The sequence below is a fragment of the Eretmochelys imbricata genome, chromosome 5 (assembly GCF_965152235.1).
Source record: "Eretmochelys imbricata isolate rEreImb1 chromosome 5, rEreImb1.hap1, whole genome shotgun sequence".
Lineage (NCBI taxonomy): Eukaryota > Metazoa > Chordata > Testudines > Cheloniidae > Eretmochelys > Eretmochelys imbricata.
In genome coordinates this window covers 29379093-29393366 of record NC_135576.1, presented here as the reverse complement: position 1 = coordinate 29393366, position 14274 = coordinate 29379093, and the positions used below count along the sequence as shown (strand labels likewise).

At 44.9% G+C, this 14274-nt stretch overlaps 1 protein-coding gene across 1 annotated transcript in view; it reads left to right on the top strand.

Annotated features, from left to right (window-relative positions):
- OXCT1 (3-oxoacid CoA-transferase 1) overlaps positions 1-14274 on the top strand; it is a 138879-nt gene that overhangs the window by 111082 nt on the left and 13523 nt on the right. The window contains exon 15 of the mRNA XM_077816798.1: positions 14183-14263. Coding sequence (XP_077672924.1) covers positions 14183-14263 — 81 coding nt within the window. The remainder of the gene's footprint in view (positions 1-14182; positions 14264-14274) is intronic.

The following is a 14274-nucleotide window of genomic DNA, read 5'->3' as shown; positions in this document are numbered from 1 at the left end:
AGATACTCAAAGAAGAATCCTCTTAGGGAAGTAGACCAGATAATCTAATTAGTCTCTTCTTTTTTTTTCTACAACTGTAGCCAATCTTTTGTATCTCTGAGATAGCAGAAACCAAAACAAAGTTATAGTCTCATCTATGTTTTTATTATACAAACCATTTGTTATGATTTATAACTAGGTCTATAAAAATTAGGAATGCCTTAGGGAATTTGTATAGCAGTAATTAGGAAAGTTAAGTAAATTAAATGTTTTTTTTTAAAAAACCTGCCTTCAGGGATTACTTTTCAGCGCCATGTATAAGAGTTCAACGAGACTCCTATTTAAAAATATAGAAGTTTCACGTTTTATCTGAAACAGTGAACAGAAGATGCAAACTTTCAAAAACAGAGCCCTAAGTTGACCAAATAATGTGTGTGCATGCATGTGCAAATACATAACCAAAAGTGCAAAAATTTTGCATGAGCAAAAATCCAATCTGTGTGTGCAAATATCCATTTGCATGTGCACATGCATATTCTTCAGGCACAGCTTTGATACGAATGTGTGCAAATACTGGCCCTGAACACTTATACCTAACCTCCAGAAGTCAGGAAATGCAACTCAGGCTGACATTACATACACAACTCATCCATGCACTGTTTAAAATAGTATAAGCAAGATCTCTTTTTGTAAAATTCTTGGGACTGACTTACATGCTACTTTAGTCAATGGGAGTGCTGAAATCTGAGGAGAATGAAAACGCAAGATGTCATAAATATAAAGGGAAGGGTAAACCCCTTTGAAATCCCTCCTGGCCAGGGGAAAGCTCCTCTCACCTGTAAAGGGTTAAGAAGCTAAAGGTAACCTCGCTGGCACCTGACCAAAATGACCAATGAGGGGACAAGATACTCTCAAAAGCTGGGAGGAGGGAGAGAAACAAAGGGTCTGTGTCTGTCTGTATGCTGTGCTTGGCCAGGGATAGACCAGGAATGGAGTCTTAGAACTTTTAGTAAGTAATCTAGCTAGGTATGTGTTAGATTATGATTTCTTTAAATGGCTGAGAAAAGAATTGTGCTGAATAGAATAACTATTTCTGTCTGTGTATCTTTTTTGTAACTTAAGGTTTTGCCTAGAGGGGTTCTCTATGTTTTTTAATCTAATTACCCTGTAAGATATCTACCATCCTGATTTTACAGGGGGGATTTCTTTATTTCTATTTACTTCTATTTTCTATTAAAAGTTTTCTTGTAAAAAACTGAATGCTTTTTCATTGTTCTCAGATCCAAGGGTTTGGGTCTGTGGTCACCTATGCAAATTGGTGAGGCTTTTTATCCAACATTTCCCAGGAAAGGGGGGGTGCAAGTGTTGGGAGGATTGTTCATTGTTCTTAAGATCCAAGGGTCTGGGTCTGTAGTCACCTAGGCAAATTGGTGAAGCTTTTTACCAAACCTTGTCCAGGAAGTGGGGTGCAGGGTTTTGGGAAGTATTTTGGGGGGAAAGACGCGTCCAAACAGCTCTTCCCCAGTAACCAGTATTAGTTTGGTGGTGGTAGCGGCCATTCCAAGGACCACGGGTGGAATACTTTGTACCTTGGGGAAGTTTTGACCTAAGCTGGTAAAGATAAGCTTAGGAGGTTTTTCATGCAGGTCCCCACATCTGTACCCTAGAGTTCAGAGTGGGGAGGAACCTTGACATGGTGGCATAGTGGTGGGATTAACCTGAAATCATTTTGAGATCCAGTTGAGATTTTTTGAACTAGAAATACAGATTTTAAAAAGGAATTTTTTTTTTTTCCTTTGGAAAGCAGTTGAAACTGAAAGCAGATTGTTTTTCTCTGCTTTGTGGCCAAGCAGAGACAAAAGGGGATTATCTTGTGAATTGCAGGTTTTCTTTGCCTGGAGGCAGGGTACTTAACTCCTGCAGGGAAATTCACAGTCTTCCAACCCAGAGGTTTTTTTTTTTTTTTTCCTTCCTAAAAGTAAATAGGGGGTGTGTGCTCTACCCATTTGCCTGGAGACAAAAGTGGCAGGGTTTTTTTTTTTTTTTTGGATTTTGATTTTTTTGTTTTACAAGGAGCACAGGTTTGAAAGGGAATTTTTTTTTTCTTTGGGCTGGGTAAGCAGGTTTCCAAGTAGCTGGAGGTTTTTTGCTTTAAGTTGGGCCCAGAGCAGAGACAAGGGAATTGTCTTTTTCTGTAGGCTGACAATCACTATCAGAGAATAGGTATTCTATTCCAGCACAGCAAAATTTTACAGCCAAGTTTTGTTTGTTTATTTCTAAACCTCGGGTGTAAAGTTAGTTAAAAACAGAGAGGTTAGAATGACCAAATCCTCAGCTCGACTACAGCTGGAATTAGCCAAATTTCAGGCTGAGGAAAGACAAAGGGAACATGAAAGACAGATAGAACTCATGCGGCTGAAGAAGGAACAAGAAAGGGAGGCAGCGAGAGAAGCAGAACAACACCAAGCGGCTGCTCACAGGAGAGCTATGGAAGCGAGGGACAAAGAACTGGAGGAGAAGGAAAAAGAGAGGAAGTATGTGGAGGAGATGGAGAGGATAAAGGCCCAGCAGAATATACCAACAAACCCTAGCAATCCTTCTCCAGGTACCACTTCCCATCCCAGAAAGTTCCCCACCTACAAGGCAGGTGATGATACTGAGGCCTTCTTAGAAAACTTCGAAAGGGCCTGCCTTGGGTACAACATCCCTACTGACCAATACATGGTAGAGCTGAGGCCGCAGCTCAGTGGACCCTTAGCTGAGGTGGCAGCTGAAATGCCTAAAGAACACATGAACAAGTATGAACTGTTTAAATCCAAGGCGAGAGTCAGAATGGGGATAACACCCGAGCAGTCTCGTCGGAGGTTCAGAGCCCTAAGGTGGAAACCAGACATGTCATTTACCCGACATGCCTACCACATTGTGAAACATTGGGATGCCTGGATATCAGGAGCAAGTGTTGAATCTCCAGAAAATTTGCCCTTCCTAATGCAAATGGAACAATTCTTAGAGGGTGTTCCTGAGGAAATAGAAAGATACATCCTAGATGGGAAACCCAAAACTGTAATCGAGGCAGGAGAGATTGGAGCCAGATGGGTGGAGGTGGCAGAGAAGAAGAAAACTGGTCGCAGTTGGAGCGGAGACCAGAAGGGACCACCCCAGACCACACCCTATTACCGGGGGCCGCCCAAGGCCCCACCTACCTCCCAAAGAACCCTCCAGACCCCTTATCGTCCTGCCACCCCGTTCTCCAGCAACCCTCCTCGCCCCAGTGACCCGTCAGCTGGACGATGTTTTAAATGTAACGAGCTGGGGCATGTAAAGGCCAACTGCCCCAAGAACCCCAACAGATTACAGTTCATTGCACCGGAATCACACCAGAGGTCCACAGGCCCAGATACCTCCCAGATACCCTTGGAGCGGAGGGAAACTGTGAGTGTGGGCGGGAAGAAGGTCACCGCGTGGAGGGACACCGGAGCACAAGTGTCAGCTATCCATGCTTCCTTAGTGGACCCCAATTTAGTCAACCCAGAGATCCAAGTGACGATTCAACCCTTCAAGTCCAACTCTTTCAATTTGCCTACAGCCAAGTTGCCTGTCCAGTACAAGGGCTGGTCAGGAATGTGGACTTTTGCAGTCTATGATGATTATCCCATCCCCATGCTGTTGGGGGAAGACTTGGCCAATCATGTGAAGCAGGCCAAGAGGGTGGGAATGGTCACCCGCAGCCAGGCTAAACAAGCCGTGAGGCCTAGCTCTGTTCCGGAAACTTCTATCAGGACCCAGTCAGAGGTGATGGACCCGGACCCCAGGCCAATGTCTGCAACAGCAGTAGTGGATCCAGTCCCAGAGACCCAGACGGAACCAGTCCCAGAACCGGAACCAGCCGAACAACCAACACCAGACCCCGTGCCAGCACTGAATCCAGTACTTGCAACCTCAACACCAGAGGGCCCCACCGAACCTGAACTGGCAGCAGCCGATAACCCTACACAAGAGGCTCAGCCGGAGCCTGAATCCCAACATAGTGCACCAGCGGAGAGCGGTTCACAGTCAACAGAAACAGCTCCATCCCCTATATCGCTTCCAGAGGGACCAAGCCTAGGTCCCCAATCCAAGGAGGAACTGATGTCTCCAGCATCAAGGGAACAGTTCCAGACCGAACAGGAAGCAGATGAAAGCCTCCAGAGAGCTTGGACGGCGGCACGGAGCAACCCCCCGCCTCTCAGCTCTTCTAATCGATCCAGGTTTGTTGTAGAAAGAGGACTTTTATACAAGGAAACTCTTTCTGGGGGACACCAGGAAGACTGGCATCCTCAGAGACAGTTGGTAGTTCCAACTAAATACCGGGCCAAGCTCTTGAGCTTAGCCCACGATCACCCTAGTGGCCATGCTGGGGTGAACAGGACCAAAGACCGTTTGGGGGGGTCATTCCACTGGGAGGGAATGGGCAAGGATGTTTCTACCTATGTCCAGTCTTGTGAGGTGTGCCAAAGAGTGGGAAAACCCCAAGACCAGGTCAAAGCCCCTCTACAACCACTCCCCATCATTGAAGTTCCATTTCAGCGAGTAGCTGTGGATATTCTGGGTCCTTTTCCGAAAAAGACAGCCAGAGGAAAGCAGTACATACTGACTTTCATGGATTTTGCCACCCGATGGCCGGAAGCAGTAGCTCTAAGCAACACCAGGGCTAAAAGTGTATGCCAGGCACTAGCAGACATTTTTGCCAGGGTAGGTTGGCCCTCCGACATCCTCACAGATGCAGGGACTAATTTCCTGGCAGGAACTATGAAAAACCTTTGGGAAGCTCATGGGGTAAATCACTTGGTTGCCACTCCTTACCACCATCAAACAAATGGCATGGTGGAGAAGTTTAATGGAACTTTGGGGGCCATGATACGTAAATTCGTAAATGAGCACTCCAATGATTGGGACCTAGTGTTGCAGCAGTTGCTCTTTGCCTACAGAGCTGTACCACATCCCAGTTTAGGGTTTTCCCCATTTGAACTTGTATATGGCCGTGAGGTTAAGGGGCCATTGCAGTTGGTGAAGCAGCAATGGGAGGGATTTACACCTTCTCCAGGAACTAACATTCTGGACTTTGTAACCAACCTACAAAACACCCTCCGAACCTCTTTAGCCCTTGCTAAAGAAAACTTACAGGATGCTCAAAAAGAGCAAAAAGCCTGGTATGATAAACATGCCAGAGAGCGTTCCTTCAGAGTAGGAGACCAGGTCATGGTCTTAAGGGCGCTCCAGGCCCATAAAATGGAAGCATCGTGGGAAGGGCCATTCATGGTCCAGGAGCGCCTGGGAGCTGTTAATTATCTCATAGCATTCCCCACCTCCAACCGAAAGCCTAAGGTGTACCATATTAATTCTCTAAAGCCCTTTTATTCCAGAGAATTAAAGGTTTGTCAGTTTACAGCCCAGGGAGAAGATGATGCTGAGTGGCCTGAAGGTGTCTACTACGAAGGGAAATGTGCTGGTGGTGTGGAAGAGGTGAACCTCTCCATGACCCTTGGGCGTATGCAGCGACAGCAGATCCAGGAGCTGTGCACTAGCTACGCGCCAACGTTCTCAGCCACCCCAGGACTGACTGAACGGGCATACCACTCCATTGACACAGGTAATGCTCACCCAATTAGGGTCCAACCTTACCGGGTGTCTCCTCAAGCTAAAACTGCTATAGAACGGGAGATCCAGGATATGTTACAGATGGGTGTAATCCGCCCCTCTGAAAGTGCATGGGCATCTCCAGTGGTTCTAGTTCCCAAACCAGATGGGGAAATACGTTTTTGCGTGGACTACCGTAAGCTAAATGCTGTAACTCGCCCAGACAACTATCCAATGCCACGCACAGATGAACTGTTAGAGAAACTGGGACGGGCCCAGTTCATCTCTACCTTGGACTTAACAAAGGGGTACTGGCAGGTACCGCTAGATGAATCTGCCAAAGAAAGGTCAGCCTTCATCACACATCTCGGGCTGTATGAATTTAATGTACTCCCTTTCGGGCTGCGAAATGCACCCGCCACTTTCCAAAGACTTGTAGATGGTCTCCTAGCGGGATTAGGAGAATATGCAGTCGCCTACCTTGACGATGTGGCCATATTTTCGGATTCCTGGGCAGACCACCTGGAACATCTACAAAAAGTCCTTGAGCGCATAAGGGAGGCAGGACTAACTGTTAAGGCTAAGAAGTGTCAAATAGGCCTAAACAGAGTGACTTACCTTGGACACCAGGTGGGTCAAGGAACTATCAGCCCCCTACAGGCCAAAGTGGATGCTATCCAAAAGTGGCCTGTCCCAAAGTCAAAGAAACAGGTTCAATCCTTCTTAGGCTTGGCCGGTTATTACAGACAATTTGTACCGCACTACAGCCAAATCGCTGCCCCACTGACAGACCTAACCAAAAAGAAACAGCCAAATGCTGTTCAGTGGACCGGAAAGTGTCAGAAGGCCTTTAACAAGCTTAAAGCGACACTCATGTCTGACCCTGTACTAAGGGCCCCAGACTTTGACAAACCGTTCCTAGTAACCACAGATGCATCCGAGCGTGGTGTGGGAGCAGTTTTAATGCAGAAAGGATCTGATCAAGAATTCCACCCTGTAGTGTTTCTCAGCAAAAAACTGTCTGAGAGGGAAAGCAACTGGTCAGTCACTGAAAAAGAATGTTACGCCATTGTCTACGCTCTGGAAAAGCTACGCCCATATGTTTGGGGACGGCGTTTCCACCTGCAAACCGACCATGCTGCACTAAAGTGGCTTCACACCGTCAAGGAAACTAACAAAAAACTTCTTCGGTGGAGTTTAGCTCTCCAAGATTTTGATTTCGACATCCAACACATCTCAGGAGCTTCTAACAAAGTGGCTGATGCACTCTCCCGTGAAAGTTTCCCAGAGTCAACTGGTTAAAATCGTCCTTGAGATGTGGAAAATATTGTTAGTCTTTATGTACTTGGTAGTATATTTAGAGATGCATGTGTCTTATTAACTCTGTTTTTCCTAGAGCTCCAGGAAGAAATCCCAGCCAGTGTTTCACCCTAGCTGAGATTTGGGGGGCGTGTCATAAATATAAAGGGAAGGGTAAACCCCTTTGAAATCCCTCCTGGCCAGGGGAAAGCTCCTCTCACCTGTAAAGGGTTAAGAAGCTAAAGGTAACCTCGCTGGCACCTGACCAAAATGACCAATGAGGGGACAAGATACTTTCAAAAGCTGGGAGGAGGGAGAGAAACAAAGGGTCTGTGTCTGTCTGTATGCTGTGCTTGGCCAGGGATAGACCAGGAATGGAGTCTTAGAACTTTTAGTAAGTAATCTAGCTAGGTATGTGTTAGATTATGATTTCTTTAAATGGCTGAGAAAAGAATTGTGCTGAATAGAATAACTATTTCTGTCTGTGTATCTTTTTTGTAACTTAAGGTTTTGCCTAGAGGGGTTCTCTATGTTTTTTAATCTAATTACCCTGTAAGATATCTACCATCCTGATTTTACAGGGGGGATTTCTTTATTTCTATTTACTTCTATTTTCTATTAAAAGTTTTCTTGTAAAAAACTGAATGCTTTTTCATTGTTCTCAGATCCAAGGGTTTGGGTCTGTGGTCACCTATGCAAATTGGTGAGGCTTTTTATCCAACATTTCCCAGGAAAGGGGGGGTGCAAGTGTTGGGAGGATTGTTCATTGTTCTTAAGATCCAAGGGTCTGGGTCTGTAGTCACCTAGGCAAATTGGTGAAGCTTTTTACCAAACCTTGTCCAGGAAGTGGGGTGCAGGGTTTTGGGAAGTATTTTGGGGGGAAAGACGCGTCCAAACAGCTCTTCCCCAGTAACCAGTATTAGTTTGGTGGTGGTAGCGGCCATTCCAAGGACCACGGGTGGAATACTTTGTACCTTGGGGAAGTTTTGACCTAAGCTGGTAAAGATAAGCTTAGGAGGTTTTTCATGCAGGTCCCCACATCTGTACCCTAGAGTTCAGAGTGGGGAGGAACCTTGACACAAGAATTGTGCTATTATGAATTGTGGGGTTTTATTTATTCATTCTTGGACGCATGCAGTGCTGGTCTTATGGGTCAGCGACACAGGTGACTGTCCAGGGCTCTGTAGTCAGGGGGCATACCATGGTCAAGAAACTGCAGAAGGGCACTGAGTTTCTAAGTAATGATTACTAGCCATGCCCGCTCACGAGGGAAGGAGAGGGGATAAAGGGGGCTGTGGGGTGGGAACCAGACACTCACACACATCCCCTCTCCGCCCTCCCGGTAGCATGACACCTGCTATGCCACTGCCCTTCCACCTGCTGCTGCTCTGCCTGCTGAGTGGCCACCTGCTGTTCGGGAAGCCCGGGCAGGGAACAGGCCACCTGGGCTCGCTTTGCCGACCTGCCCTACCCGGAAAACGAGCTCTTCCTCAGGGAAGGTGTCATAGATGGTTTCCTGTAGGGGGCAGGCAGCAAGCTCCCCCAAGGTGCTATTTTCCCTAAGGCTAGCCCTTGCACATGTATGTATAATTTGGGCCTTTAGGAACAAGAAATGCCTTATGTGCATTTCTTTTGGAGAGCCTGTTGTGGAAATCCCTGTATTAATTATTCTGTCTCTGCTTTCTATGGGAAGGTACTACCACAAATAAAGTACATTCTTCATTTTTCAGCAAATATGTGGTCTCATAGCCTGATGTTTGTGGGCTACCACTCCAGATTTTTCTTTATCTTCTCTGAGAAAAAACGTTAGGACTGACACCAAAAACATTTATTTTAGTTGATTGTTGTCTATAATTATCATCTCCTCTTTGAATGGTTTATTGTACTGTATAATCGGAATGTATGGTAGATGTGCAACTCATATAACCTGCTATGTGATTATCTACTTGTCATTTTTGAGTCGGGCAAGAAAAATGGCATTCTCACAAACTAATTTATTTTTAAATTGAGAATTTTGCTCTCCCTGGAGAGCTTACGTTTTAGAAGCTTGTCCCTCTCTTTTGGTTCTCAATACTGCTTTGCTCTTGCTGCTCCAAGAGTGAAGAAACTGCAAGTATATAAAGCTAAAACTCAGAAATAGAAAGCTGCTGTTATGCTTTTTAGATGCTCTGTCAAAAACCAAAAACGCACACAACCCTCACCAGTAACACCACTTCTGAAGCAAGTAGCATTCCCTTGGGGTAGCTATTTGTGCCAGAGCAGATTTTCTGTTCAATCCTAGTTATTTCTTTAAAGAGTTTCTCTTTGAGAGCAAACTGTTGTTTCATCTGCATCTAAGAAGTAGTTCAAACTCAACAGAGGTGTGCTCCTTCATCCCCCTCAGAGCCCAACATTCCTACCAACTGAAACAAATATATGAGTACACATTAACCATGCTCTTGGAAAAGAGGATTTTGTTACAAACCTGCACTGATAAGAAGTCAATGGTTTAGAGACAGCCAAAGACATCACTCTGAAAATAAACAACAGTAATAAGATAATTCACAGAAAGGGTTAGGATCTGATGATGGATTAACAGAAATCAAGATGTAAGACATTGACGTGTAGTGAAAGGCTACAGGGGAGAGAGAAATGACATCTAGCTGCAACAAAAAGGACAGATTGATATCAGATCCTTCAAGACTTCTGAGGTGTTTGTGAATGCCAGTAATCGGGGTGGGGGTGGGGGAACAGAAGAAATATTAAGTGTGGGAAAAGCTAGAGGGTGAAAGAACTAGATACCAGCCAAAGTTACTGCAATGTCAAGAGCTGTCAAAGTAACTTCAGCATTGACAGAGAATATTGAATTTGGGCCTTGTCAGTCTTCATAAACACCAAAGTAGTTTTCTTTACACTTACTCGTACCATAACTTCTGTGCTTATCACTCTCTGTGATAAGTGCAAGTTTAGGATGAATAGGACATCACCTCGGTTCCACCACACCACTTATTCTGGGAGATTTGGGAAACCATCATTTTGTAGGTTTCAGAGTAGCAGCCGTGTTAGTCTGTATTCGCAAAAAGAAATGGAGTACTAGTGGCACCTTAGAGACTAACAAATTTATTTGAGCATAAGCTTTCGTGAGCTACATCGTTTTGTATTGTGGTATGAGTCAGGATGATCCAGTTATTTTTCAGGTGAAGCTATCATTTTTAGTTCTATAGTCTCTTCTAATTCTATTTGAAAGAAGTGGCGAACATTTAATATTGGAGATCAGCCCAAGAGTTCACATCTGGGTCTGAACTTTCCCAAAATTCAAGGGGATTTAGATGTAGTGTGGTGGTTTTGGCTTATCATTACCATGCTAATATCTGTTACAAGCAGAGTCACCAGGTATGTTCTATGGTTGATACATTATTTAGCCCAGTCTTGAAACTTTTTATCTTATAACCAGTTTAAATTTTTTTACATCTTCAGCTACAGTGATGACTCACAAAACCTCCAGGTTGTTATGATAGGCTCGTAAATTCTCAGAAAATTTGTTCTGTACTCAAGAGTAAGTGCTGTACTTTTGAAGACAATATGCTATATTTTTCATACAGACAAAGAGGTTGAATTTCCACAATAAGTGTAAGAGAGAACTCAATGTTAATTATGAAGTTGCAGCCAGCACTTCAATTGTTTATTTGTACGTCTTCCTTTAAACTTTGAGAAGTGCTTGAATGCTAGAGGTTTTCTGCCCATGGGCTCTGATTTACAGTATCAGGGCATATATTTTAAAAACTGAGACCATTGTTTTACTGTTTGATTAGGTCGGGGTGGGCAAACTTTTTGGTCTGAGGGCCACATCTGGGTGGGGAAATTGTGTGCAGGGTCATGAATGTAGGGCTGGGGCAGGGGGTTGGGGTGCAGGAGAGAGTGGAGGGCATGAGAAGTGGCTCAGGGCAGGGGGTTGGGTGCAGAAGGGGGTGTGGAGTGCAGGAGGGGTCTCAGGGCAGGGGGATGGGGAGGAGGAGGGGTGCAGGGGGTTGGGTTGCGGGGTGCAGGAGAGGTTTGGGGTTCAGGCTCTAGCCTGGCACCGCTTACCTCGAGTGGCGGCACACAGCAGGGCTAAGGCAGGCTTCCTGCCTACCATGGCCCCGCGCCACTCCTGGAAGTGACTAGCATGTCTGGGAGTGGCTCCGTGGGGTGGGGTGGGGTGGGGCAGTCGGCTCCACTGCGCATTGCCCTTGCCTGTGGGTACCGCCCCCAAAGCTTCCATTGGCTGCTATTCCCCGTTCCCAGTCAATGGGACCTGCAGGGGGCAGTGCCTGCAGGCAAGGGCAGCACACAGAGCCCTTTGCCCCTCCCCCAGGGCTGCAGGGACGTGGTGCTGGCTGCTTCCGGGAGCAGCATGGGTCCAGGGCAGGCAGGGAGCCTGCCTTAGCCCCACTGCGCCACGGGTCTGGCAATCCCGCGGACCAGAATGAAAGCCCTGATGGGCTGGATCTGGCCCGCAGGCCACAGTTTGCCCTCCCATGGATTAGATAGTAACTGCTGTCAGCAATTCTTTTATCTTTTTTTCCAAGTGAGTTTTTTCCTTGTAAAGACGAGAAAGGCAATAGTGCTAGAGAATGATGTTTTATTTATCCACCAAATAGGCACAGAACATGCAATGTTAGGCAGTTTGGCGAAACATGCACTACCCTTGCCCAGGAGTAATAAAAATCAAGTTAGGCCAAGAACTGAATGGGTATGAGGACTTTTTTTTGCAAAGAATAGTAAAAATATGTATACAGCTGTGTGTAATAGTGCCTTTCTGAAGCTTGAGTTGGATGGAGGCCTCCAGTGCACACCACTGAACAAAGACATCATAACTGATCTCAACCACCCTTGGCTGGGGGTCGAACTGACACAGGTGATGAAGAGCTGAAAAGCTCATCCCATTACCCTATGTCATCCACTCCTCCGTTGTGAACAGTTCTAATATTGATGCATCGTGGTAGATTAATGATGTTTTCGCTCTCAAATAACAAAATGTGTTTGTCAACAAAACCATTTTTAGCACAGGTTGGACCAGATTTTGGATCCCACCCGCCCTCCACACACATACAAACACACACACTTACACTCCTCTTTTATACAATCAACACCTCTTAAACACAGATGGTAACAGATCCCACAGTCTCATCTGAGTTCTCAATCTGGTGTGGCCCTGCAGATATAGGTGGAGATGTGTGGGTTCCAAAAGCCAGCTCAAATAGTAAGCAGCAATAAAATAATCTTCAGCTGAATTGTTCAAGACGCTGAAATGCATCTGTTCTCAGGGTCACTGAGGCTCTCTTCAAGCTATCACCTCTGCAAGCCTGTACATTTCAGTCTCCACAGGATACCAAGAGGAGATATTACATGACCTTAAAAGTGTACTTGCTGTGTTACTGAAAACTTTTAAAATAGCACAGATCAATCTTGGCTGTTATGAGAACAGAATGCCAGAAGGTCCTTGAGAAAGGTACAACATAAGCTGATCATTTGAAAGTAATGCTGTCTGTTTCAAGTAATTATTTTCATTAAGACTGAGTCAGTGAGCTGTAGCTCACGAAAGCTTATGCTCAAATAAATTGGTTAGTCTCTAAGGTGCCACAAGTACTCCTTTTCTTTTTGCGAATACAGACTAACATGGCTGTTACTCTGAAATCAGTTTTATCTGAGGTTTCAGAGTAGCAGCCATGTTAGTCTGTATCCGCAAAAAGAAAAAGAGTACTTGTGGCACCTTAGAGACTAACACATTTATTTGAGCATAAGCTTTCATGAGCTACAGCTCACTTCATCGGATAAAGTGAGCTGTAGCTCACAAAAGCTTATGCTCAAATAAATTTGTTAGTTTTATCTGAGTAGTTCCCTTGATACTAGATGTGGATCTTGCTTATATAATTAGAATGAAGCAATAGTTCCTCCCAGAAAAAATTTCTTTCACAACCCACAGATTGCTCATTTTGTCAGCATCCAGGAATTGACTTTTTGCTGAGGTCTGGCTGCTCAAGCTATATTAGACTTAAGGAGAGCTGACAGTGGTAAAACACAGAGAATTCATCAGTGAGTTCAGCTGATTAATTTAGACTTGCAACACTCTAGATCTCCTTTGAAATGTATAAAAGAAAACTGATAATTAGACATAAAATGATAAGAGTATATTACCAAAGTGTACGTTTATGGCTATATCTGTAAAATACGTACAACTAGCAACTGAAGGGCAATGATCAGTCCATTTTATGTTCATTCAGAGCAGTTTCTGCCTACATTCATTTAATAGGAAGTCTCATAGTTCAGCTGACACATAGTGTCCCTGAAGGAAATTAAATAGATTCCGTTTGATAATATTTGTAGGCTGATGCTCTGTCTAAGAGAGAAACCATGTGGCTTCTACATAACACTTTTGGATGATACAGTTTTGACCAGCCTGTATCATTTCTCGATTTTGCTGTGTGTAGGCACAGGGAAAGGGGTGTGTGCTAGGTGAGCATGAAGACTCTGTTGGGTAGAGGGGCTGAACTTGATTATATGAATAGCTATTCCTGGCTGTGGGTACAGCCTCCTAAGGGCTGGAATCAGTTATGTGTGCATCAGACTCTCTGTAAGTACTGTGCATAGATAAGCATGTCGGAGAAATATCACGTAAGTGAGCTGGTTCCCTGCCGAGTGTACAAAGGAATGGGTATGGAAGGTTCCCTGTAGTTTCTGTGAGCTCCCAAGTAAGTAACCACTATTTGGGCTTTCACCTTAATAATAAAGAGCTAGATTGTGCTTTTAGGCACAGCCCAAAGCAAGACAAGCTCTATGAATTGCACCACCCCTGGAGGCATGGTTTTCCAGAGAGATTTCTTTGAGGTACAGTTCCCTCCCTGCCTTCCCCTTATTCCAGCAGCCAATTATGACAGCCCCAGATCAGCTCAGTTGCTGCATTAATTGGCTAAGGCTCCACCCGTTCCCCACCCAGCTCCAGGAGGAGGGAAGCGGTAAGTAGAAATACACTGGGCATAGGGTCTGTGTAGCCCACACAAGGATGTAAAGAAGTTCTTATTCCCTTTTACTCCTCCGCATGAGTCTGTAATCCAAGACACGATCTAGCACAAAGTGTTTGGGATCAGATATAATCTGCCATCGGAAAGGACTCCAGAGTTAGAGGTCTGAGTACAGTGTGTGTTTCATGCATGCAGAGTGCTTATGCCTGTGATGTTTAAGTGTATTATTTTCTTGTCCTTATCTGAATTCTGAACAACAAATATTGGTTCTTGAAAGCTAATGTTTGTCTGTCTATTGTTAAATGCAGGGCAACGTCCACAAAATTATGGAAAAATGTAATTTGCCACTAACTGGGAAACAATGTGTAAATCGTATCATTACGGAGAAGGTAAAGTACAT